General features: G+C 36.0%; 1 protein-coding gene across 10 annotated transcripts in view; it reads right to left on the bottom strand.

Annotated features, from left to right (window-relative positions):
• ATP2C1 (ATPase secretory pathway Ca2+ transporting 1) overlaps positions 1-27,829 on the bottom strand; it is a 68,753-nt gene that overhangs the window by 19,665 nt on the left and 21,259 nt on the right. For 8 of the 10 annotated variants that reach the window (XM_018075524.2, XM_018075531.2, XM_018075529.2 and 5 more), the window contains 15 exons: positions 17,232-17,342; positions 16,163-16,279; positions 14,518-14,607; positions 11,766-11,801; positions 10,815-10,876; positions 10,341-10,449; positions 8,431-8,586; positions 7,834-7,902; positions 7,116-7,191; positions 6,521-6,587; positions 5,304-5,428; positions 3,963-4,060; positions 2,450-2,545; positions 2,252-2,341; positions 728-832 (listed from right to left, as the gene is read on the bottom strand). In XM_018075524.2, the coding sequence (XP_017931013.1) occupies positions 728-832; positions 2,252-2,341; positions 2,450-2,545; positions 3,963-4,060; positions 5,304-5,428; positions 6,521-6,587; positions 7,116-7,191; positions 7,834-7,902; positions 8,431-8,586; positions 10,341-10,449; positions 10,815-10,876; positions 11,766-11,801; positions 14,518-14,607; positions 16,163-16,279; positions 17,232-17,300 (1,365 nt within the window). In that variant the 5' untranslated portion in view covers positions 17,301-17,342. The remainder of the gene's footprint in view (positions 1-727; positions 833-2,251; positions 2,342-2,449; positions 2,546-3,962; positions 4,061-5,303; positions 5,429-6,520; positions 6,588-7,115; positions 7,192-7,833; positions 7,903-8,430; positions 8,587-10,340; positions 10,450-10,814; positions 10,877-11,765; positions 11,802-14,517; positions 14,608-16,162; positions 16,280-17,231; positions 17,343-27,829) is intronic. The other 2 variants (XM_018075530.2, XM_018075535.2) reach the window with 2 other exon arrangements.

Consider the following 27,829-nt stretch of genomic DNA (forward strand, 5'->3'; position numbering starts at 1 on the left):
CAAAGCAAAGATTTTGCTGTGATACTTGAACACTGTCAGTAAGCCTGGTTTTGGTCAGAAGTACTAGGAAATTTTCCATAAATCCAATATGAAGTCTGCTGTTGCACATAGTGTCTAGAAGGCTCCAGTTATCAGACTGGTAGAGATTATGTCAATACTTGTAACAAAAACATTCAGATTGGTCTAAATGAAACATGAAAGCAAGTATATATTGGAAAGCACCAGAAGACAGAAAAATAGGTTAAATAAATTGTATTATAATCCAGGATAAAATTTGTCAACACTGTGGACATGAGGTCTGCATCAAAACCAGAAACTCTGTTTTCAAACAAAAGAAATTTTACTACTGAACATCAATGCATATTCTTGCTCTTAATTCATTATATAACTAAGCAGCACTGAAACAGCAGAAGACTGGTAGAATTGCTTTAGATGTTTGAGGAGGGAGAAGGAAGAAAAAACAGGTAGGTCTACATTCAAGGCATCAGCTTTCAATACACTTAAAATAATTTCCCAGTATGCCTTCTAAAGAAATAATTTCTTGCTATTCCTTATCTCCACTTCAGAGCTTGAAACTAAAACTGTGTCTTTTATCAAACCCTATTTCCAGGACTGTACACTACTGCCAGCTTGCCATAACTTCTGAAGGAAAAAAATTAGGATATTAATCAAAGTAGATAAATGTTCCACAAAGCCAGTGCACAAGGAAATCGTCATTGAAGTTTACCTGCTGTGTTCTGTGAATGCATTTTACAGCCATCCATTTCTGTTCTGAGCTGAAGGGATATTCAGCCTTCCTTATGTAGTCTTCCTGGAGCCCATCTAAACCCATCTGTATAAAACAGAAGTACCACCACAATGTCAGGACCTTTTCTTTTCAAACAGATGTGCAATTTGTTGACTTGTTGAGACACCTCAGCTAACAAACATCACATCGTTAAAAACCAGTTTCATCTCCAAAGTTGCTTTTGTGTACACTATTCCAATTTAAGTAGACTTTTGACAAACCAGCAGTGAAAGCACCTACCATCTTCTATCAGGTTTCAGCATGAGTCAGACCATTTAACACTATTTCTTATCTTTGAGCCAAAGATAAGTCTTGCAATGGCTAGCAATACAGTTCTTGGTTTGACAAAAAATGTCTATCACCCTAATGCATTTTTTTTTAAATACCTTCTATATAATTTCTCTGCTAGAAGTGCCTACAAAATTGTAACACAAGACTATGGATAAAAGTCTGGAGAAGGCAAGACTCTGATTTGAAGTTTGAATGACCAAATCTGAAATGACTTTTTTTTCAGTGATCAGGAACACCCAAGCATTTAAACTGAAACTAACCATGAAGACTCCAGACAAAATGCATTTCATTTCAAATGCTATTCTGTCCCCAGCCCTAATGCAATTTGCTGCATTCCAGGCTCTACCCTTAACCTACTCCAAGGGAAAATGCCAATCCAAGAAGACACAAAAAGAGCAGCCCGCTATAAACCACTCTTAGTACTTAACAGAGCTTCCGCCCCATCACTACCTCCCTTTCCAGCAACAGATGTGAAAGATTCCTGTTCTTTTCAGTTTCTACACACTTGTCAAAATAACATTGGTCTTGTCCTTTCCAGTCAAAGACTGGGGACTTAAAATGAGTCTCAGCAAAAAGATAGTTACAACTTATGCCTGAGTTACACAGGGAAAGACTGTCACACGTTCATCTTTTACTGTTCTTGAGTTCATTCACCATCATAGACAAAAAAAAAAAAATCAAGTGCTAAATCAAGTGCCTTGTCACATTTCTCAGTAGCTATAATGGGTGTGTCACAACATTATACAGAAGAAAAAAAAAAAAAGGAACAACACCTCCATCCTTCCCCCCACCAAAAAAACCCAAACATTTCAGCACAGTGTCCACAATTCAAACTAGCTGTGCCCTGCACTTGAAGGGAGTTATAAATGCTGCAGGCACCTATACATCAGTTATCAGCTTCTCACTGCTTCTGATAAGAAGTAGGAAAGAGACATCACAATCAACATTCAACAGGTAAATTAGTTTGTGGCAGATAAAAAGGCAGTACTAAGTGCAAGAAGATCAAAATAGAGATTTTACTTCAGTCCTAAGTATTTTTTATTATCCATTAGAACACCCAAGATTTACAACAAATCTAGGAGACCCAAAGGAAAAGAAAATGAGAAAAACGAAACCACATTTCTACATACTTCCCACCTGCTATGAATCAAAAAAGCATCATCAGGTACTCACCTTCATAGCAAGTGCAATTAAAGCCCCTTCTGTTGGTTTCCCCATCAGTGTGTTGTTTCTAATCAAAGCATCATTGCACACACAGCCAGCCTAAAAGTGGAGGAAGGAAAAGGGAAAACAGAACACAAAGTAAATGCCATACAAAGTTCTTGTGCTACATCATCAATTAAAACTCACCTCTCTGTGCCAAGATCTTACCTCAACAATTTTGCTAATGGATGGGTTGTTATAACCATGAATAACTTCACCATCGAGCATCACTTCTCCAAACCTGTTATAACCTACTCCAGTAACCTGCAAAACAAGCAGCCAAACTATAAACTACAGAAAAATTTTAAAAGTCTAGTCATAATGATTGATTTTACTCAGTGTGTATGGATTCTTCTTACTCAGCTTCTAATGCAGCAACACTCTGAGTTCAATGAAATACATTACGGACTAATTTTTTTAACAAGTATCATTTTTATTCCTTAGCATAAATAAATGCAGTGTATATTGTTTCCTTACAGTATTAGGCATGCTTTTTTTTTTCCCCTCTTTCTTTTGCTGTCTAATTTTTGTGTCCTATTCATCTTTACCCTGGTTAATAATGCATACCCCCTGCAGAGGAATGGAAGTATAGAGCAGAGTCCTACTTTCATCCAGTAAGAAGAAAAAAAAAAATCAGTTGAACAGCCTCTCAGTTGAGACTTCAGGGAAGTGTTAAAACCAGTAAAATTGTATTTTTAGTGCATAAAAACCAGGCATCCCACTAGGATCCTAAAAAAAGTCTTCCTGTCTACAGCATTAACAGCTAATATGTTTCAGAGTCATTTTAAGTTCTTTTTCCATTAGGATAAAGGAGCTGATTTGACTCAGATACAACTGTGCTAGTAGTAAAAGAAAAGCAGTTACAGTATTCCTACCGTATTCTAACAATAAAAAAATAGCTATCAGGATATATAAGAAAACATAGATAAATAATAGGAAGCAGTAAGAAAAAATGCCAGTATTTATGCTTACAAAAGAAAACAAGACCATCTATTAACTGTACCGTGGAAACAAAACCTGATCAAGGAGCTAGAGAATTCAAGAACTTATTTAAAACACTCCCAGTTCCACACCTCACTGCTTTTCCACTCTGCTGCTTTTGCTTCTCTTTTGTGCAATTACTTCAACTCCCCAAATTCAACAACCACTCTTTCATGTCCTACTCCTACTTCCAACTCCATCTATTATTAAAAAAAAAACATGAATGATAGTACATATTCAATGTGAAGGATTCACACAATAAACTGTCTTTTAGCCAAAAGCTATGTATTCACGTTTTAAATGTTTGTAACGTAAATTTTATTTTTATGCACCTGAAACAGTAAAATAGCCTCAACTTTCTACACTGAAGAAAAACACAATCTCTCAACTTGCCTTTGTGCTGTATCTCAGCATCTGCCTCTTATTGTGATGTACAGCCATCAAGAGATGTAAGAACTTAACATATTATATAAAAAAATTCTTCTGTAACCAGAAAAGGCTTGGATAACACAGCTCAAAGGCTGCAATACTAAATGAACTGAAGAACAGAAATGGTTGGAAGTTGAGGGACAGGAGTTTGGTGCAGTAAATTTACACTTTCTTGACAGATGCTTTACCTGCAGTGTATTCAAGCATGTTTGAGCTGATATACAAAACAAAGGAAAAAGGAAAATTCAAGCCTAAGCATCACACTACATACCTCAGCATGCTGCCCATCAGAAGTAAAAATATGGGTAACAGTCATTTCGTTCTTTGTCAGAGTTCCAGTTTTATCTGAACAAATTACGTTGCAGCAACCTGAAATAACCAATTAACATTTATAAGGCAATGCTTGTTTAGAATAATGTAACTTACAAAGCCAAAAGTATTCAAGACAAGCAATTTTCTAGAAATACTGCAGCTGTCTGTGAAACAAAAAAAAAAAGAGATTTAACAAAAGACAGCAAATTTTCAAGTATTAATGAATAATCGTACAAAGTACTTTGTAAGTTAGTCCAATAAACAGAAAAAACCTAATTAAAATCCAGAGTTCACAAGTCATCCAAAATCCTTCCATTCACTACTTCTCCTTTATTTTATTCTGCTGTATCTCAAACTACATTACTGAAATCTCAATTGTGATTCCTGGTGACAAGGAAAATTGAGGCCCTGCTTTACAGCAGTCATTCCTCTTTATTAAAAAGTACAAGATCTATCTAACACCAGCCACAACACTTTCGTCACACAAGTGTGACTTACTGATAAGTCTGCAAATTTCAATAAGCTTGAAAAGATTACAAAAATGTGAGATTTCTATATGCCTTTTTAACTCAGGAATGGAGATTCGGATAGATTGTTGCAGCATCTTGACGTTTCTGGACAGGACAGCAGGAGCTGCAAAAGCAACAAAAACCCTTGCAACACTAACAAAACTCCACTAGAGGCATTGGAAAAAATATTTCCAATCTTCAAATGCAAAAAGAAATTCAAATGTATCAGAATTATTTAACTGAGTATTTCTATTTCTGTTCCATGTTCCATGCTTTACATTTTTTACAATTCAACCTGCACGCTGAATGTTTTTGAGCTTGAATGTTTTTAAATGATTTTAAGTTTTAATATGAGTAGCACAACATCCTGAAGGTGCACTATGATTACAAAGCTTTTTCTAATATTCAAATCTGGATTTGTTTTCTACTGTCAATACCGTTCCTAAATTTACACCAAAAATTCTTGGTTTGAAAATAATTTCACAAGTCTTATTTAACAGGAACATCTTACAGCAAACAAGTTTAAAGAGTCTATATAGCCAATCACTCAGCATGGCATGCTATTAACTGCTCATTTCAGTTCAAAAAATTAAGTAATTAGAAGGCCCACAGAAACAACTACCTGAATTGCTACTGTGTAATAACCCATTCGATTTAAAAATGTTTAAAGATGCCTCCACATTGCTAGCGAAATAAGAATACCTGCTTTGTTTTTATCTTTAGTCATCAATTCTTCTGTTGATTTCCAACATTTGTATCAAAATACTATCTCTAAGTTAGTCTAGTCATACCTAAAGTTTCCACGATAGGCAGTTTTTTTACAATAGCTCGTTTCTTCACCATTCTCATCACACCAAGGGCTAGTGTCACTGTTACCACAATTGGGAGTCCTTCAGGGATTGCAGCTACAGCCAAACTGTAATGAAAGTAAATATACAAATCTTGTTTTGGAATATTACACAAGATTACATAGTAATTATGCATTTACAGTTCAGAACGCTGTTTTTGTAGCTGTCTGGTCACTGAGGTTAAAACTGAAAGGAAGAAGCTGCCATGTGATTCTAGATGTATACCATTCATTAAAACATATCAACTGAAGACAGTAAAACATGAAATAGATTACTTCTACTCGTTATTTATGCAAAAGTATGAAGAAATGTTGGGGTGAGGGAGAAATCGATTGTACCTATTTTGCCTACACAAAATGCTAATCAGGGCTGTGCAAAGCAGCCCAAACTGGTAAGAATAAGTGTAGTCAGTGCTAAATAGAACTAAGAAATGCCACAACGGATCCACAATGGCTACTGCCAGATCTTAATGTGGCAGCAATTTAAGTGAGGGAATGGCACTCTTAAAAAACAAACAAATAAAAAACACGATGACAGTGTAAACAAGATCACAATAACTCATTAGGCAATGCTCAAAGATGCATCTCCTGGGGGGTGGTGGTTCCCCTCCACAGAAGGGTAAATATCCAGAGTCTGACCATGAATTTAAAGAAACACTTCTGCCTTATGCACTGTCCATGTAACTAGTATCTCAGCAACTTTTCTAAGAGTACAGAGTTAGACCATCTAGATTCAGATTTGTTCTCAGCAAACACCCTGGGATTAAGTCTGCATAATATGGTAGAAAATGAGCTATTGAACTACATGACATAAGGTTTGCAGTAACTTAGCTTTGTCAGATGCCTCTTACAAAATTACAGTTTACTATTAAATTACTTTATTTACTCAGTGATGAAAATTCAAACTGTACAACTCTAGTGCTTGTTTGCAGATGTTCCCCAAGACACTCAGAAATCACCATATAAATGTACAGTTTAAGAGACTGACAGGAACATACTGCATCATTAAAAATAAGTATGAATTTGCTTTTCCATTTTCATTTTTAATTATTTAACGTGAAGTTAAGAGCAGTGTGTGCAAGCATATTATAAAATACATCTCTAGCTTTCAGACATTTGCTGGAATGCATGATCTACACTATTTAAAAACAAAAATCTTACCTCACACCAATAGTGAACATATCAAGGATATGCTTTCCTTGCAACCAGCCAACTAGCATAATAACACCTATAAAGAAAATAGTCGTCGGGAAAAACGTAAAACCAACATGTACTGTAGCCTCATGGGGACAAAAAAAAAAAAAAAGACATCAAATAGCCAAAACCAAGCTTATCATTGAGCTACCTATAAAAATCTGTTACTTCTTTCACTGTCAAAGCATGATTCCATTAGTATAGCAAAGGTGAAGAAAGTATCTGCCAGTCAAGTTGCCCAATCACACCAACAGTGAGGTACTCACTTATGCACACCTTCAACCAGAATACAAAGACATATTGCAATTTAAAAGGAAGCATCTAAAGGACAAAAAGTAAGTCAGAAAAGCACATTTGCAGGAAGAAGCAAGTTAACAACCTTATGATTAGAGTTATGTCACATTAGTAATTTTCAGATGACTAGTGGAATGAATTCAAAGTGACCAATAAAATCAGAAGCCAAAATATTTTTTAAAAAGAGATCAAGCCTTCCATTTCCCAGGCCTACACATTAGTTTCCATTAGATAATAATTTGTAATTATTTTACATAAATTATCCTACCTATTATACCAAAGGAATACAAGGAAAGCTGTTTTCCCAAGAGATCCATGCTCTTCTGCAGAGGTGTCTTTGGAGCCTTGATAAATGGCAAACATGCAGCAGTTAACAAATTAACTGTACCACATACTACTTCACAGGTGCAAAATTCAAGACAGTCAGTGAATAATGTGCAGTTATGCCCTATGTTTCCATATGTTACTTAGAGAAAACAGACTATTCTTTCACAGAATTAAAAAAAAAATTGTTAGAAATATTCTTTGGGAGCTTTGTGATGTCTGCAACAAATCTAATCCAAAAAGTCGTATTAAAAATTTAATTTAAGAAAACCAAAACAACATGCTGACTAAAAGCCACAGTACTTCTTCCAAGACCAAAGAGCTCTTGAAGAATAAAACTGATTTTCCAAACAGAGGCATTAAAGTCATGGAAGGTAAATTATATCTCAAAAGGAATTTTTTAATCATCTGTAGAAAATTCAATTTAGCCAAATAGAAAACTATGTAAATATTTAGACAGGTTCAGAATATTATTTTCACAGTTAATATCTTTCAGTCAGCTATGGATATTTTGTTGCACTGAATTCAATTACTACTTTCATGTTCAAGAGCTAAGATCTGCTTCACTAGAGGAAACAAAAATATTAAAAGCAACATAATTATGTTTAACTAAGTTCCCATGGAATAAATTCAGAGTTTCAATGAATGAAATATACACTTACCTCTTCTGCTTGCATCATTTTAAAAACCTCCCCAAATTCAGAGTTTTCTCCTGTTCCAATAACTATCCCCTAAAAAAAAAACAACCCCACACACAAAAATAAAGTAAATTTAAATCTGAGGTTTAATTATAATGTTAGTCGTTGATCTTATAGTTTTGGTTCAAATAGTGAGCAAATGCTTTTCAGCCTGCTACAGTTGTTAACTTTGTTTATGAAATTATTCTTGTCACAAGTAGATATTTTTTCCTAAAAAACATTTTGTCCCTGTGAAACAAACTGCTATTCTGTGCACTGCTGAAGTACTTATTAATTACCAGTAAAAAAACTCAAAAAGGGTAACACCTACACTAGCCACACCTAAATTTTCAAACATGTGAATGTAGCTCTAGAAACAAATCAGCACATTCTAGAAAGAGGAGTTTCACATCATCTGCTCCCTATAAATGTGAGCTCTCCTGGGCCTAGTTTTCTTATTAAACCAGTGTCTGAAAAAGCACCAATGAGAAGTGCTCTGCAGAGTATCACACTAATGACTGAGAAGTGACTTCAAATTGTTGAAACATGGAAAATGCTCTTTTTTATCAATAATGATTTTACCTTTGCTTTTCCACATCTGACCAATGTCCCCATGAAAGCAATATTGCTCCTAGAAGTAAGGTCTCCATTGGTTGCTGCTGGCTGAGGAGCTGTAGATTTAGAGCAAGGAGCTGTCTCGCCTGTGAGACTGGATTCATCAATGGAAAGATCCACAGCCTTTGAAAACAAAATAGGTAAAAAGCATGAAAATATTTTGTTATGTAGTTGGAAGTGTAAACCTAAGTTTCACAATTTTGACCATTAAAAATGCATCCAGTTTATTCATATGGTAAGGAGCCATGTCAATATTGACCACATTTTAAGGATCAACAAAGCAACAAACCTAACAAAGCTCTCACTTAAAAGAGCCAAAGATGGAAGATGAAGATGCCACTTTGCTACCGTTCAGATATAGCCATGAGTTCTGAAACTTTTATCACCACTACCAAAAGGAATAGTGTTTAAATTCTACACTGTTCCAGGCATGTTAGTTCTTGATGCGATACTCTGGCTTTAGAGAATATTATCATAAAACTTGATTGACTGCTCATTAACATACAGAAAACTTAGGCCAGAAAAGATTCTCAAATATATTTTTAAGAGCAAGATTGTCTCTGCAAGATTAGACTAGTGAAAAAAAAAGTTAACACACACAAATGACTTCACAAACTAAATAATGTCTAATTATCATTTCTATTGCTTTCAGGACACATCAGTGAGAATACACAGAAGAAATCTAGATCCTTCTCTGAAAAGATGATCTCCATATGATCCTCTTCTTCAAAACCACTACCTTGTAGCAATGACCAATAGATACAAGATGAAAATAAGATGACAAGCTTTTATTTTCAAATGATCTGCAAGAGTGGTTAAGGATGGTAAAAAAATTCATCTGGTGTAGGGCTGCACACAGATGAGAAACTTATGATATCAGATATGAGCAAGAAAGTAGGTGCTGCTGCAACAGCAGTTTCATAACAATGCCGAGACTATACAATTGCCAAGGGAAGCGGAAAGTGTTTGTAAACACGAAAACAAACCCACTCAACTACTAACTACACTGCAGGGGCTAAAAACATGATCCAGACAAATTTCTCAAGAGCAACACAAATTTGCCTCAGAAACTAATTCATTTAGACTTTGTCTATGAAATGTACACTGATTAATCAAGTATCAACAGTGGATAAATAGAATATATAGATCTTCATATCCAGAAATTACTTGACCATGAGATAGCCCAGATACTGGGCACACTGAGAATGCCCAATCTGACAGAAAAGTAATGTAACATTCAAGCAAAACCATCAAAATAAGCAAGATGAATATATATATACCCATTACACTTCATTTTTAGAGAATATACAAATATTGCTATAGTGCCATTGCTTCAACTCAAACACTTCCAGCAATGCTAATATCACAAGTTAAGTATTGAGTAAACTGGGAGATATAATGACACACATTGATGAAAAAGTGTCAAAGAGAAGATTACACCAGTATAATTTCACATTTTTTTTTCATATTCCATTATCAATGAACACTGGAACTATACGCTAAAATTAATGCAAATAAAGACTGAAAACCAGTTACCTGCAACCAGTTGCTAAAACATCTTAGCATTCAGACTGAAAACAATGTTTTTGTAATATGTTTAACATTGAGGGGGAAAAAAAATAAAATTTTCAATAATACATTACTACATAAAACTCAAAAATTCTTTCCTCTGATGTCCTACTGTAAGAAACTACATAAATTGGTTAAGAATGCGTGATCACATTTGGAAAGTAATTACTTCAAATTTTCTACCAAGATAGTTGTGAACTCCAAACAAGAACACTTACTGCACTTCAGCATTCAGTAGCTATCTTCCCTTCCCCTCTATCCCACAAGAAGGAAAGTTATGAGGCATTAAATCCGTTTTAGGCACATACCTCAAATAATCGTAGATCTGCTGGGACTCTGTCTCCAACTGACAGGCAGACTGTATCACCTGGCACTAAATCTCTTGCAAGGGTGTGTTCCACCCGACCTTCTCGTACACTGCAGGTAAAAACATGGAGAGCAGCAAGAATGTCTTCTCTGGCATTTTGTCTGAGAAAAGCATTCACACCCTTGACTGCACATTGCAACGTTACAGGTTTCAGCAAAATATTTCTAATTTGCCGCGTTTTTCTTGGAGGTTACATCTCAGTAACATCATTTGAAGGGTTCAGAGAGGCAACAACATGGTGTGGTTCTTTAGGCTCATAAAACAATCTTTAAAATGAGAAAAAGTGAAGTGTGCTCTACATCAGCATATAAACTTGATGCAAAGGAAATACGTTCAGTAAAATCTTTTCCATTTACTCATTTCGGATTAAACTTCATATGACTTAACTTAGGACTGAAAGGACAAAACTACATACCAATGGCATTCTGGAGGCACAAGTTTACTAAGCTCTTCAAGAGATTTTTCTGATCTGTACTCCTGCAGAGACATTTTTTTAAAAATAAAGCAGATAATATTTTTAAAACAGGGAAAAGTTTCACATATAAGACAGAGCCACTGAAATTTATTTTATCAGTGAAGTTGCATTAAGTAATATTCCAAACAACCAGATAAGAGATGACATTCAACAGTTCTGCATTGGATACTTTAAAAAGCAAACAGTCCAAACGCTGAAAAATTTCCAGATTTGCCCACATGCATTTCTTCTGAAAGAATAGCAGAGGTCCTTTGCACTTCCTTCATTATCTTCAGTTACTTGTAATACTTGCAGTAACACTTCTAAACTCAGGGATTAGACACCTTACTGAATTCTATAATTTAACAAGTTAGTACCAAAAGTACTGTGCTCTTAGCTCCTGGAAAACTAAGGTAACACAACTCATATGTAACTCAATAAGCATAGTACTGAATTCACGTAATTAAAGATATAAAGCACAAGCACAAAGCAATTTTGATTCAGGCACACCCTGACTAAAGCTGTGTAATTACAGAACAAAAGCAACTACTTTAAGTCTTGGGAAACTACTTAGATGATTTTTTCCCCCATTTCTGCACAAAATTGAAGCAAGAGCTACATTTTCAAAATCTCTTATATGAAGTTAAATACTTAAGTATTTCCAACTGTTTATTCCAAGGGCTTTTTTGCAAGTATTCTTGTGGCTGAGTATAATACTGATACAGGTGCATAATGTCAGTGTGGTTAAAGCAGGACAAATCATGCACTTTAGAAAAGGCAAAGGACTTCAATGAAAGCACATTACTCAATCATTCACAGCACAATGCATCAAGAGAACTAGTTCAGTCTCATTAATAAAAGAGTTTACATAAAAGCAATACTCTTATTTGGACAACCCAACAGCTGTCTTACCTGAACGAAGGCAACTGTAACAACAATGAGTATTGCCTGCAAGAAAACAAAACCAGGTGAGATAAAAGAATTCCAAATTACCAAGAAAGTAAGCAATCATATTTAGTTTTGCTCATATTAACAAGATGATTTGGAAACAAACTTTCTCATGCTCAAAATCACTTGGTATCCCTGGGGTCTGCTCCACAAGCAATGCCATTATCTATTTACACCTGCTTCAGTGATGTCCAAGGATGTGATAACCTGCTTTTACTAAAAATAAGATTAATAACTAGATAGCAAACTTGAAAAACTTCTTTGCTTCCTGTTTCTAAATGGGGAGCAAGAGACAGCAGCGGAAAAATACATGACACAAATAGAAAAACTGACTGGTGTTCTCTGTTAACAAAACAAAGGTGTGTTAACTGCTACAGGGTATCACAGACGTGGTTTTATTCAAACAACCAGATAACAGAAAGACTAAGAATCAGCTGAAGACTAGATATAAGGCAGCTGAAAAACTGGTCTGGAGTCATAAAATATCCTAGCAAGAAGAATAAGAGGAAGATGAGCAACTCAAACTCTGCCCCAGACACCCAAGGAGAGAGACAGGACACCAGGCACACCCCACACAGCCAAGATGACAGAGATCCAAAACAAAAAAGCTAAAAAAAAAAAATTGCTCATTAGGAGGGATCCAAGATAAGTACACTAAGGCCTCAATATCAAGCCTTCATAGTCCCCCATATCAAATACAATTCTGGTCACAAGGCTTCAACATAAACATCACGGGCCTTCTAGGTATATGATGTGAAAGTGCACGAATTAATTAAAGCTATAACAGGAAATAACAATGATCAATTTATTGTAAAGTATGTCTCATCTTCTCCTTCAACACACTCGTGAATTGAGTTTTCTTACATTAACTGAGTTGTTACTGAAACCGAGTTATTACACTGATTTCTTACAGAAACATAATACAACATCCATTAATTAAGCCTTTAAAAGTACATGCAGCAACTACTAAAAATATCCAAGATATTACCAAGATTTTGCAAGCGAAAAACTCCCTTGAACTCAACTAAATCCACATAAATCCAGTAAATCTGCCTTATTTGTGATACTAACATTAGCTTCACCAACTGAACATTAGGAAGTAACTACATAAATATTCCATCTTTCCATGGAATATTTCAATCACAGCTACACATGTTTCTTTCGGAGGTAATATTATATTCTAAAGATCATGCTACCTGACACAGTTTTGCATTCCTAGCCTCATATCGATGGAAAGAAGTATGTAATTATTTTATTTTTCTTTTAATCTTCATCAGTTCCCAGTCCAGAGCAGAAAGTTTTACAATACCTTTGTACCAGCAGAGCTAAAAGGATGGCAAAAGCATCTCAAGCCAGCATTGCCACCAAAAGTAATATATGTCACTGATCTTTAGTGGCAAATTAGTTCTGTTGATAAGGCTCTGAACACAAATACACAGTCATAGAAAAGTTGCACTGTCATCTGAAAATGAAGTAAAGCAAGCATTCACGCAGTGATAAAGTGGGCATTAACAATAACAAGACTAAATGGTAGAGGATAGTCAGAAGTTAGACAAACCCCACAACTGATAAACTTTAACTCAATCACACCTTTTTCCTCCATATTTTAAGACACATCTACAATGTTCACAAAGCCATTGAAAGACTCCTTCTCAGGCTGTAGCACAGAACACAGAAATTACTGCTCCCTTACACTAACTGCCTTGTTCTTTTCTCATTGCCTTGCTCAAGAGAGTTGAGAAATAGACTTAAGGGCATTAACCAAGGGAAAAAAACATGAAATAATTCAACTTTCAGCCACAATAATTAAATAAATTTCATAATAAAATAATTTACCTAAATCCAATTTAGGAACACAATAGACTATTCCAAACTAACACTATACTCAAATTCAAAATTGCAAGTTTTTCTTTAAGAAGCCACATAGTTTATCTTCCAAAGACAACTGTTCTTTATAAAGAAACAGAGGGGTAAAGAGCAAACCTCCAGTTACCTTGAGTTACACATGGAAGCAAAACTCAACACAAGAAGTGTAGAGGTAAGACAGGGGCAAAATAAAACAGCCAGAACTTCCCTCTAGTCATACAGAAATCAAGATTTTCAGTTACCACCTATCACCCCAAAAAGGTCAAAGGGATTACAATTTTCTTCTCTGTGTCAATTGCAATGACAAATGTTTATGAGTATTATATTTGGCTCACTAGTTTAGCATCCTATTTAACTGCAAGTTTCTACAAAAAAATTACTATTTCAGCTTCTATCTTTTTTCTGTAATTTCTAGAGAGCTCAGGTTACACTTCTTTTTCATGTTTTAAAAGATTACATCTTTCAAGCAAATTCACAGAAGGCTTATGTTGGTTTAAATTTGAAATTAAGGTATAATTTAAGATTAAAATTACATAGAAAATGCCAAAAATTGCTCCTCTGAACAAACGCCTAAAGATAGGTCTTTTAGCTAACAGAAGAGTAAAGATACAAGAAGCAGTCAGAAAATTATTCAAAGATGTATTTTAATATGTACTGCTGCTATCACTCAAGGAAAAGAAAAAAACCAAAATCCACTCAAATTAAACAGATTTAATGACAGCATACAAATCAAACTCATTAATTGTAGCCAAGTGATCCCACCCCACATGGTCATTCACGTGATGTTGAACACACATGTGGTCACACAATCTGAAGTACTCCCAAGGAAGACAGAATCTTAGTTCCTTACCACAGTGATACTGACAGCATCATCAAACTGATGCATTACAACACTGATGACTGCAGATGCCAGGAGAAGCATAATAAGGGGGTTTTTAAACTGCAATGAAACAGAACAGTAATTCAGCCACACTCTTGACAGAAAGGCCATTTTATCTACCCCTCAAAGCACATCAGATCTATTTTTGAAACATAATGTTCTATTATTAAAATATTTATAACCTACCAGTGCAAAGAAAATCTAACTCTGTGCAGTTCAGATGTTTACTTGAGGAGTTTTCTTTTAAATATCAAAGACCTTGAATAGACTGTATTCAATATGCAACAGGAAAAGAATGTTTCTTCCATTTCTTGATTCACATTTTAAATACAAAAAGAATAATCTCCTATAATTGCTTATACTGTATTTAAACATACAAAAAGAAGCCTGAAATACATTCAAAGCGTCTTTGAGGTAAAAGACTGACCCTGTTCCCAGCAACTGATCACTATTAAGGCAGCAATATATTTCTTAACTTTCAATTCATGATTTCTTGTTTTACAAGACACCAATTTTCCTTTTAGATCACATGATTTCCTCAGATTTTTAAGGTTAAAATAAAAAAGGACCTTGCTTCTATGACAGCTGGTTGCGAACACAATGATTTTTTTTGAGAAACACTATAAAAAAGAACATTCCAACAATTCAAGTGAAGAACATTCTAAAAGCACATCTCATAAGCACACTCAAAGCAAATATGCATCTTAATAAATCCCATCTAAAACAGACTTGGATAACATGTCTTAGACATGTTCTGATGCATCAGACTAATTGACCCTATACATGGGAAAATAAAGCATTAGTGCCAGAGTACAGCTAGTATGGGATGATGTTCCCACTGCTATCATCAACAGAGCACTGAATATCTTTTTAGTCACTCCCAAGTAACACAGGATCTCTAGAGTCAACCATTTATTACTTCAAGGTTGCACTGAAATGTTGATCAAAATATTTAACATTGTAAATTCATTAGAAAAATCTTCTGTGTAAATATCTTGTGTAGCTAGGGGGTGGGAGGAGTAGGTAGGAGAAAGCAGTGGCACTTTCAGATATATATATATATATATCAGGTGTGTTTATATGTCTCTGAGATCTATCACACTGAAAAAAAATTCACACTTGACTCTTGCCAGTTCTGCTTAACACCAGAATCAAGACTGGTCCCACCTGCGCCCTCAGTTCAAAGGCAGCAGTTTTGCTTTTCAAAATTCTTATTGTCTATCAAGTTATTAACATTGCATATTCCATTTAAATATTTACCAGCAGTCAAATGTATTGTTCTACGACCTTAGTAAAACTCAGGACCAAGTCTGACTACAAGGAAGTTCTGCTTTTCTAACCCTCAGGCTAATTATGAATGGCACCCTTTGTCTAGGTATGAACACACATTCAAGAACAAATCACTCAATCGAAACATTAGCAGATACCTAAATAAAAGCTTTTTCAACAGGTAAATTAGATATAAATTATAGAAGTTGCAATTTCCCATTCTGCTAGACTTTTCCCACTTTTATAAAAATGTGTTCATGTACACAAAAGCTAAGTAAACCAAAATAACAAGCAAAACTACTGAAAGCTATTAAAACTAAAAAGGAGAAAGGCCAAAAACATTCACCTGGGATATATATTTTTTCCACAGTGGTTCATCTTCACTAATATCAAATTCATTCCATCCATGGAATGCCCGTCTGTGACAAACTTCACAGTTTTTTAAGCCATTCTGAAGATTAGCCTATTAAAATATGCAAAGAATAAAGCAGTCAGCAATTGCACTGAAAAGCTAGACTTCAAAATAAATTCCAACACCAAAATATACAGCCTTAGATTATAAACACTGGGGCAACATTCAAAAGACAAGCCTGGTACTAAATGTTTGTATGACAATAAAAGCTAACAGACTACTATTTTAAAATTCTGTTTGGCAGTATTTAGGAGATTCAACCAAAAAGTCACGTAAGAACTACAGAAGTAGATGTTGCTTCACATCTCTAAATGACTGCTGATCTTCCCTGTAGAAAACTCTACAACAAACCAAACTGTGGGCATACTTCAGACTCCTGAGAATGATGTCAGGAGTTCAGTTGCTCAGCCAAATGACTGCAATAACTTCAAAGTCTTGAGTTGACAGTGACCACCATTTATCATGGTGTACTCCTCAGGCAGTCAAGCATACAGAAAATGAAAAAAGACCATCTATCATGAAAATTAACCCAGATTCAATGGTTCATAAATCTGTCAATGGGCAGCTTACTCAGTCCTGTTTCTCTGCTTAAAATGAAGGCTACCAAAATAAATTAAGGACATTAAGGATTCCTTAGAGAAATGGAAGCAATAAAAAACAACAACAACAAAAAAAAAACAACAGGACAGAATTTTATAACAAGACTGACTCCAGGATTTTTATTAACAAATAGCCATCTTCAAAGCATACAGAAATCCAAACATTTTCAAGCTGAATCTCATTCCCCCTCCAAATACTCAATTTTTTTTTTTGAAAATATTAAGAGATCAGAGCATTTCAAGTAACAATTTAAAAATCAACTTGCTTTTAGAAGCAGACAATAGCTAATATCAAAATGCATGATAATGCATCAACTTTCAATTACAAGATCTGTCCTTAAGAAATATCAAACTTACTGTTTGGTAACAAAAGCACATTCTTAAGAGATGTAAAAATTACTTACTTGCAGGATACTTGCTACTTCATCAACTGGTAATTCACTTGCTTTTTTTGAAGACAGTACAGGAATCATTGTCTCATTGTCACCATCAGGAATTTTTTGAAGACGTGCAACCTAGAAACAAAACCAAAGTCTGAAGGGAAGGAGAGCATCAACGTTTCACTTCAAATGATGTACACCAGAGCCATTCAGTATTAATGCCATTAAAGGATAGTTTTTTATAAACATTGCACTTAAAAAAAAAAATCTACAATTCAGCATATTTTCATGCAGTTACCACCTGCAATAATAAGAGAAAACACTGGACATGCAACTGAGAAGACTTAATTTCTATAACAATGTGTTCAGTGGTGACAAAGATTCTAACAGTTAAATATCTTAATAATCCTTTAGCTCATTCTCATCAATACCTGGTCAGAAAGCTATCACTCCAGATAAATTTCACTCCCTGCTACTTTCTACCCATTAATGAAGTAGAAGGAGGCTCTTCAAACAGGTCTATTTACATCTTCTTGTACACAAAGGAGAAAAACCACTAGGAAACCCTCAAAGAGCACAGATGTAAGTGAAATCATAAAACTTGACTACAGTACAAAAGCTTCAAGTCAATGCTATAAAAAGTTATGTTTTCCTGTAATTTTAGGAAGTTAAAATTTTTTGAACTGCAGAACAGTGCAATAGCAACATCGATTGCACAGCTCAGCACTGCTTTGATATTTAATGAAACCTCAGAGTTTCTGATTCTTGCTTATTAGATGAGAAGCTGGAGTGATACTCTTTCTTCCTGCTCTCTGTCTTACTGCACCCACAATTAGTTACCAGTCCATCATGCCACACACACATCCCCCTCCAATAGCTGGAAGACATCCAACATGCAAACATGCAAACCACAGAAATGGCTTTAGCATTATACTTTCACAGAATTTCAATAGGTGGGGCTATGCTTTAGAAAATAATTACTGTATGTATTATATAAATCTCCTCTAGGGATGCTCAGACTTAAAATACTTCAAGATTAAAAGATTCCAGCACTTTATGCCCTAAAAGAGGTATGACAATCTTCATTTTCCATACCGCACACTGTTGGCCATGCACTCTAATACGATGGCTAATTTCCTCTGTAGCTACCAGACACCAGTTTAGGGCTGAAAACCATTAAGCCTAAGTGCTCTTCCAAAACAAACCCACAAACATATGACTTTGACCACAATGACTCTACAACCTCAATAAAAACGCTGAGCAACGAAGCTTTCTCAGTAAGAGCAGGCAGAAATGAACTGACAGCCATTAAAAATTTTAATGCTGAGAAAAACCTTTTTCCCTACACCAAATGACATCACTGCTAAACACAAATAACAACCCCAGAAAATGATACATAACTGATAATTTCCCTAATATTATCAATTAGGACTTTGGGAAGTTTATTAAAGTGATTTTAAAGGATATTTTAAGAATTCAAATATCCTTAAACAGAAATGTTAAGGTACTCTCAGAGATTAGGGGTTTTTTCCAAATGAATCTTCATTAATGCAGAACTACTGTGCTACAACAAAGTTTATTTTGACAAGCTTTCTGTGACACTCAAAAAGCCATTCATTTTGAATGTGTTTCATTCATATTATCTCCCACTTTTATGAAGAACACTGTATTGTATGCAGTGAAAAAAACTACAAAGAAAATCTGGTATAGCATCAGAAAGATAAAGGCTCAGAAGGTCTTTTTATAGCCAGCTCCTTTCAACAGAGTGAAATTACATATTGTATGACAATTCTGGATGGATCCTCATCTAACTTCTAAAAACCCTCTTATAATCTTTGTAGATTAAACTACACTTGTAGCTCAGAAAAGGACAATTTCAAATATCTAACTTTGCTACAAATTAAATTCAACTGCTCAGGCAATGAGAAACCAATCACTGTTCCCTTCACAAAATATGAAGTGGGTAACACCAACAGATTTAGGTCCAGAAAACAGTCATGCTTACTATCTGCTGGACCACAATAACTGTATTCAAGCCAATGATTTTAGTTTTACTATCCATTAGTTCCAGAATACAAGAGAAAAATTACTTAGTGAATACTGTTGGCAAGTGCTCTCTCAAGTCTTTTGCATTGCTGCCCAGAGCTGCACAACAGAGATCTGGGCTTCTGCAACACCTTTTAAGGTCTCCAACAGAAGCTATTCCCAAAACCACAGCATTCTGTACTAAAGGAGACAACCCACATATAGCAAGATGCCTTCCCATCCTATGCTGCAATTAATTTTCAGGCATTCATCAGCTGATACCTTAAAATAGTTCAGTACTTCATTGCAGGCCAAGTTTTTACATGGCAAATGAAAATGTGGGCTAAGAAATTATACTGGCCTATGGCAGCTATCAGATAGGCAGCACATCCATGATCACTGAAGCTTCTGGAGCTATGACTACAGCTTCCCATCCCCCACTTGCAGCTAACTCTACTAAGGAACAAAGCAGCAGGATGCTAACTAACAAAAATAAATAGCTGCCTCAGGAAGGGCTTTTCTTGGACCACTTCCAATGTACACACTACCATTTCTAGGCCAAGAAATATCCATCAATCACATAACTGTGGAACTGTGACCAAAGTATGTTTATGAAAATGAATACAAATTCATCTGGAAGGCTTACACTACCAGAAATTCAGAGTTCCCTTTTGTTTTCTCTGAAGAAAAATATAGTTAATTAGTTAACAGTAAGCTATTACTGTTTCTTCTTCCTCAGATGCTACAAGAGCCTGCCTACCCTCTTTCCACCATGACCAATACCAAGTACCAAAAACTTACCTCTAACATTGTTTTTCTCAGCTTAGCAGGATGAGTCCATTTTAATCAGCAGGGCTCACTGACATCAAGATACTTTTACAATTATTTTTAAGGGGAAATTTTAGCTCTTCTTGCTCAGAGTACGTAAATGGTGGGACCTACATTCACCAGGAGCTGTCTAAAAACTAAGAACACTCTCACAGAAAAATCTATTTTTAAATAAACTGGTGACCAAAACACTTTGGCTAATTAGCTAATATACAGCCCTGTAAATGTTGCATAAAGCTACTCAACTGACCTAAAAGGGCAAAACACAAAGGTAGTAGAAAAACAAAACTATAGAGAACAGCAAAAGTGAAAAAAAACCAACAATCAGATGTTCACAAAACAATGACAAGTTGAGGTACTGAGAGAAATTCTGATTCTTTCTTTGAAATTCTTTCTTCTGAACCTTTGGGTCCACCTGAACAGCTCACTAAGTCCGCCTGAATCCCATCAGTCATGGTAAAATTGAACCCCTTTCAAGCCAACTCAAATACTACAAAGACCTTTCAACTTGTTTGTAATGATTCACCTGTAAGACTACTGCTGTATGAGCAGTTAGTGACCCACATTCGGGTACATGAACTAGCGCAGATACCATGTGATCATTACTGAGTCATGCCGTGCCTAATCAATAGCCCAATTAATGAACGTCCACATAATCGATGTGTAACTAACCCATGTGCACTTCATTTTATGCACAGTACGCTGTCTTTTCCACTTGAAATATTACAAGCACCTTGCACAGGAACTGCAGTTTTATTAATAAGGATATGAGACCATGTTGTCCAAGAGACAACAAAGCCCACATTGCAGACTCGACTGCTATCAGTGATGGATGAATCTGTACTGTGAGCAAAACCACGTAACAGTATTAATAAACAACAAGCAAACAAGATCTACACTGTGCCATGCCCTGACCAGAGATCCATCCCAAGCCATATCATCTCAGGATTACAAGAATCAGAAAGGACATATGATGTTATAACTTGCTATCACCTTTTCTGAGTTATTATTTGTGATCTGCCTTTCAAGTGTTCATGCCTTTCGTATTCAGACCCCAAAAGAATCAGCACCTCATCACCCACCGTAAGAATTAGCTTTCACTTTTTATCTACCTTTCCCCCACTGAAAAAACAGCAGTGTTCAACAACAGAATAAAAAGGTGTTTCACTGACCACAGAACAGACTGAAACTTACAAAGCTTCCCATTTCCTGAATTTTCTGTATGATCAAACTATATTTGATGTACACTAAAAGGTTTAAAAACCTCATCTGTGCACACAGTAACATAATAAAATACCAAATGCTCACCTTTTTCTGCACTGTCTAGAATCCTGAAAGCACACAGGGCTAGAGATCAACTAGATGTCAACAGGCACAGAGGTTTGAGTCTCCATGTGTCTGCACATGGACTTTGGAAACAATTCCTGCCAGGCAGACTCTTGGCAGGGAAAGGAATATTTAAGGAAAAGACTCTACCCAGAATGGAAGTAATCTTGTTTTCTGACAGTTCCATCAGATACAAAGATTCAGTTCAAAATCTTCTACTCATTAGGACATGGTGGCTAGAGGTTTTGGAGAGCCAGATCTTTACCTATCTTATTGTCCACCTTCAAGCTCTCCATTTCAACAGATCATTGCTCAGCATCATGGCTGTGATTCCACAGAGTCTCTAGCTAACAATCACCTAAAAAAATATCTATTTCACTAGATGTTTATGCCATCTTACCCTCCCATTTGTCTAGAAGGTAAGGTGCTCCTGGAACTTCAATACAGGTCCCAACCACAGAACAATGGCCAAGTGACAACAAGACACAGCAAAAAGCCAAGCCGACATACAAAAAAAAAAAAGGCATTAGGCACACTTAATAGTTACAGTAAGTCCTAGACCAACTGCACAGCCAGAAGCAAACCCTGGATTCATGGGAGGATTCCAAAAGTGGAGCTAAAGCAGAGAAGAATACAAAAGAGCCCTCAGATCATTCTGAAACAAGCAATACTCAACATGGTTGACTATGGTTGACATGGTGACTGTGATGCAATTTTCTCTGTGAAATTGAATCAGATTTTAACAGGAATTAAATCTCCAGAGAAATTCACCAGTTATGCTAACAGAAGAAGCAGGTGGAAGCAGCAGAGTGTAGCAGATAGGGATTTATTAAAATAAATAAAAATCAGTGCAATCAAGTTCACAAACCATAAATGCAGACAAGCTACAAACTTACCATGATTAGGTAAATTCCAACGTTTAATGTCTTATTCTTGGCTTTTGAACTAATTTATCTACATTTTAATTATGTGCATAAAATTGGAACTTACATTGAGGAAGGCTTTATCTATACAGACTGCACTGATACAGTTGTGTGTACCTAACACATGATTACATCACAAAGACCATTTATGACTGATTCTCAATTAGCAATTTCTCAAATGAGCTTCAAAACCCTGTGAATTTAGACATGATAAATACTCAAGTACTGTGACTGACCAATAAACCCCTGTAACAGAAGGCTCAGAGGGGACAACGGTGAAGCACCCACAAAGCTCAGGAAATAATGCACGGTGTGACTAACCACAGCTGTTACAAACAATGTAAGTACTTCAACTCAGTGGAGACTGGATGGTGGCCTTTGCTTTGGATAAACAACTAAATCCATTGAGTGGATCAACTGGTGATATGAATGTCCCTCCCTGATTTCATCAAAAGAATACTAATGTCTGAGTTTGCATCCCACCCCTGCTGGTCTGGATTATGTCACTTGGTCAACATATGCACTGAACCACTGACACAATTTCAAAGAGAGCAGCACATGGGATTTTAACCCACATGATCCTTTCTAGCAAGGGGGATGCCCAGCATCCTGATGGTGCAAACGTTATAGAGACTGGAAATGGGAATCACATTGGTACTGCAACTGAACTGTTTATTTCAATTTCTAGATTTTGCTAAGTGTAACTTAAAAAATATACTGAAAACATAATACGAATGTGTTGTCCTTCTAAAGCAGAAAGCCCATATAACATCAAGTATCTTAAAACACACACATTTGACATTACAGAATCAATTAGTTTGGAAAAGACCTCTGAGATCGAGTGCAACCTATGACAACACCACCACGTCAACTAGACTATGGCTCTAAGTGTCACATCCAGTGTTTCCTAAAATACCTCTAGAGCCAGTGACTCCACCACCTCCCTGGGCATTTCAATACCTAATCACCCTTTCTGTGAAGAAATTCTCCCTAGTGTCCAACCTAAACTTCCCCAACACAGCTGAAGACTATGTCCTCTTGCCCTATTGCTGGTTGCCTGGGAGAAGAAGCCAACCATCACCTGGCTACAACCTCCTTTCAGGTGGTTGTAGAGAGTGATAAGGTCACCCCTGAGCCTTCTCTTCTCCAGGCTAAACAACCCCAGCTCCCTCAGCCATTCCTCATAGGACATGTGCTCCAGATCCTTTACCAGCTTCATTGCCCTTATATCCAACATTACACCCTCCTCGTGTGGATTATCCAAAAGAACATGGTCAGAGAACATTATACTCTGACACATACCTCTATGGGAAGTAATATCATTTTCTTTGAGCAAGAAGTAAAGTGCCAACACTCATTCAACACAAATACCCATGACCAATTTGCAAAAAGGGTATTTTGTCACTGCAAAGAGTTATCCCTTCCTGCCTCTCAAAATGTTGTAATGAGCATCTTGTTTTCTACCAGGTACAGTTTGCTCGGGAAAAGAACTACTTCTTGAGGGCTTTGGAAGTTACTGTATACTGTCTTCATTTGAATGGACTCCCTTGGAAAAGCTTGACGATTTTTCACTTCTGGGGAAACAGCTGCAGCAGGCCTGTATTCAATATTCAAAATGAATTTGTTCCTATTCGACAGTACTTGAGCTAAAACATTTTACCAGGAGTCCCCACATCAAAGAAAGTGTATACAGAAAAGTTTGGATTCCAAAAAAGCCAGAAAAAAAAGAGAAACACTAATTTCCATTAATGATTTCTCCTTGGAGAGTAATTTCTATCCTGGGAGGTCACACGGTTTCAGCCCCTTGCCATTATTTCACAAGACTTTACAGAAAAAAGGCAATATTCAATCTGGCACAGACACCACCACCCATTAACTAAAGAAATATAAATACTCAAACTATGAGAACAACCTGCTAAGCTGCCCTTTAAACCTAGAAAAGAACCTGCCTTATATTCAAGTACCATTTTAGCAGTGCTTAGGACTTTCAGCATGGCCAAGATGCAGCCTTAATGCAGAACTGTCCTCCTTGATACACAACACTTCAGCATTTCTGATCAACTAAGGAAGAGACACCTAATACTGGCACTGACCATTATAAATCTCAGTGTTTGCCCAATCTTAAAAGTTGTAAAATATTTCAACAACCTATCCCCAACACCATCTACACTTCAGGCAGTGTAATAAAGACTAAGATGCTCCATTTAACATGCAATTTATTAACTCTACAATAGACTATAAAGCCCAAGAACTATTTTCAAGTCCTAAAAATACCTTCTAAAAAGAACACTCTCAGAGAAACATGTCTCCACAAACTGAAATACATTTTACTCTTTCAGGAAGTTTCACCATGTCTTCTTCAATTTAAAAAATAGAAAGTAGGACATCTAGTTCAAATGAGGCTACCAGCACAAGAGTAAAGATGAGCAATTTTCTGTAATCATAGTATATACCATGTGGTAATCTTGCAAACCTTGTGAAAGACAACTGCCCGCTCTCCAGCTAGACAAAACATTTCACAAAAATAATGATACCTTAACCTGACTGCAGTGCTGTAGACTGTAGGAGTAATGGCAACAAAAAAAATCCAGCTAAACCTCCAACACCACTTCAGCTTCCTTTGGCTCATTCAATGTAGAATACAGTAGAATAATGTAGAATACTTAAGAATACCAAACACTCAGATTTTTTACTCAATCGGTACAAAAGACGTACCATTTGGAGCACTTCTACATACTCTGGAGGATGTACTATAATGAGTTTAAAGCCTCATTGCTGAAAGCATTGAGGTAGCACCAGCATTACCAAGAAAGCATTGGCAAAGACATCACATCTATCTGTAGTTGGCTGGCCAAAATATTCAGTTTTCATTCTTCCTGTTCAAAAAAGCTCTTTAAACACTAGAAAAGTCTGCTTGAACATTTCATACATTTTTCTCTACTTATTAATCAGAAGAACAAAAGGGTACAAAATCCTAAGGACAACTAAAATCATCAAATCATGGTAGTGCCTCGATGAAAGCGAAGTTTATGTATAATAACACTGGGTCAGTTCAGAAATTCATTGCCTGAGGAAGAGAGCACTGATGTCCATACCTCATTTGACTCCAAATAGCATGTGCCTTAGCTTAAATCCTGATTCACATGAAGCCCTTTAGAAGTTAAAAGCCAAAAGACTTCGGGTCTAAATATCAGTCATCTATCTTGACCGAGAGTTGCTAACTTTCTAGAAGAGAACATTTAAGCTTAGAAATAAGATCACATGGCTCCTCTCCAACAGTCTGCTTGTATCTCATAACACTTTGAAGTGCTGAGCTTCTCAGAATCCAGGACAGCACTTGAACAGCAAACACTAATAAATAATTTTATCACCCTGTGATACACTACTGATGTATCCAGAACATACAGAATTTAGCAGCCGTACAATTATGTTAAGCAAAAACACCAACAGAAATATTTTATCAGTATTTGTTTAAAATAACGAAGCTCCAAGACCTCATAGTTGATTATATCCTTGACAGTTATGCAGTTACCTCATAATATGACAAAATAAATTTCTAATTAAAGAATGCTGAACTTATTGTTCACAAAAGTTCTCAGGACCAAGCTAGTGTCAGTGTCAATTTAAATGCAAACTTAACTCACAGCATAATTACTCTACTTATGGCAATAAGCTTTCTTACAATTAGTATCAAGAAAGAAGCAACGCTGTATTCACCAACCTTTTTTTTGTGAATTATGCATTTCGGAAAAAAGTGCTGCAGAAAATTTATTACTTAAAAATATTTTGAAAGCCTCTGTAAAAGATTCTGTAGGTTGCATCTGCTAGCCCATTAGCCATTTTATCCCTTCCAATTGTTTAGAGTAAAATGTTTATAAAACAAATTACTAGAAACAGATGCTGGTCCCAAATTTAATACCTTGATTACTGTATTTTATTCTCCCTCTCTTCTATGCATTGTAACTTTAGTATTCCTTGTAGCTTCTACAAACCACCCTGCAAATGTTATTTATCACTCAGTGTCAATTAGGTACCACCTGAAGCCTTTGACCAAATCAAAAGGCCTTGTAACTAAAAATCCATTTATTAACTTACTCCACTCTTGCAAAATTCCATCATGGTCTACGGAAGAATTGATACTATGGTTACACAATAAACTGAGTCAAGCTAACAGTCTGCTTATGCTAAAAGAGAAGGAGGTCTCTGTCCTTCACCATTTTCAACATTAACTGGACACTTCATAAACCCATTCAACTTCATAATTCAACAGAAAGCCATCCAACAGGGGTAGGAGGAAGGAAGGGCTGAGCTAACCTTCTGCCACGTCAGACAAACTCAACAATCATGAGAGTCAACTCAACACTACGAGCAGGAACAGGTCTCAGAGCAGAACCATCTTTCAGCAGTAAGACAACACTTTCATTCAGTCCTACAGAACAGCACCCCAAGACCACAGCACATTTGTCACTCTTCACAAAAAAACCAAGCAAAAATATTTGTTTACCTTTTGTTAAATTAGCTGCCCTAAGAATTGCCTGCATTTTCCTTACACCACTGTTTCTCTTGACTCACCAAGACATTATGCCATAGACTCTCCACGAAAAGGAGTTACAAAGCTAGCAAAATAACTAAACACATTCTACAACATCTGAACTAGATTATTACAGATCAGCATTTCCAAACTAACTGCATGGGAAAAAAGGGGGAAAGAAAAGGTTAATAATTCATCAACCAGACTAAAGGATGACAGTGACTGTTCATTTAAAAAGGAAATACATGTTTCTAATGCAAGACTGAGCTATATTAACTTGGCAGTTATTTAAGTTATCAAAGCACTGTTAAAATATAGGAAGATATTTAAGATATCTACTAGAACTAGTCTTTAGTGAAGACTCCACTTTAAAAAAAAAAAGAAAAAAGGAAAAAAATAAAATCTCTCACCCTAACCTTCAAGTTAAACAGAAGAGATGTGACTTTTGCCAGCATAAGTGTTAAGTACTTGTTTCTGGTTTTCTGCAAGCTGCAGATAATAAAAAACTGTAATCAATGAATATCGAAATTCTTGTTTCACCTATTAACTTGTTAAGAAATTATCTACATGCCAAAAGGAACTTGAACTGCTGTGATTATACCAAATCTATTTCAGAATTTCGAACAGTTTCCATCACAAATTTCATTCTGATTATTTTGGATATTATTTAATGAACTACTGATGATGCCACTCTGGAACTATTTAATTTGTTTAAGTCACGGCTGCCTCAGGCATCCCTTCCCCCTCTGTTGTCAGTCCCATGTACACATGCTCCACCCCTTCCTTAGTACGGCTGCCTAATCCATGATGACCTAAGTCTACGCTGCTAACTCACTGCCCCCAAAACCCAAAATCTATTCACTGATCTTCAATCTGTCAGTTTAGCAACTAAGCCCATTCTCATCATTTAAAAAAAGCCACCAAAACCACCCATGAAACTCATTGGAAAATTCAACTGCACTTTAAGCACAAGACAAACAAAAATTTGT

This window comes from Manacus vitellinus, unplaced genomic scaffold (assembly GCF_001715985.3).
Source record: "Manacus vitellinus isolate BGI_N305 unplaced genomic scaffold, ASM171598v3 scaffold_3_pilon, whole genome shotgun sequence".
NCBI lineage: Eukaryota > Metazoa > Chordata > Aves > Passeriformes > Pipridae > Manacus > Manacus vitellinus.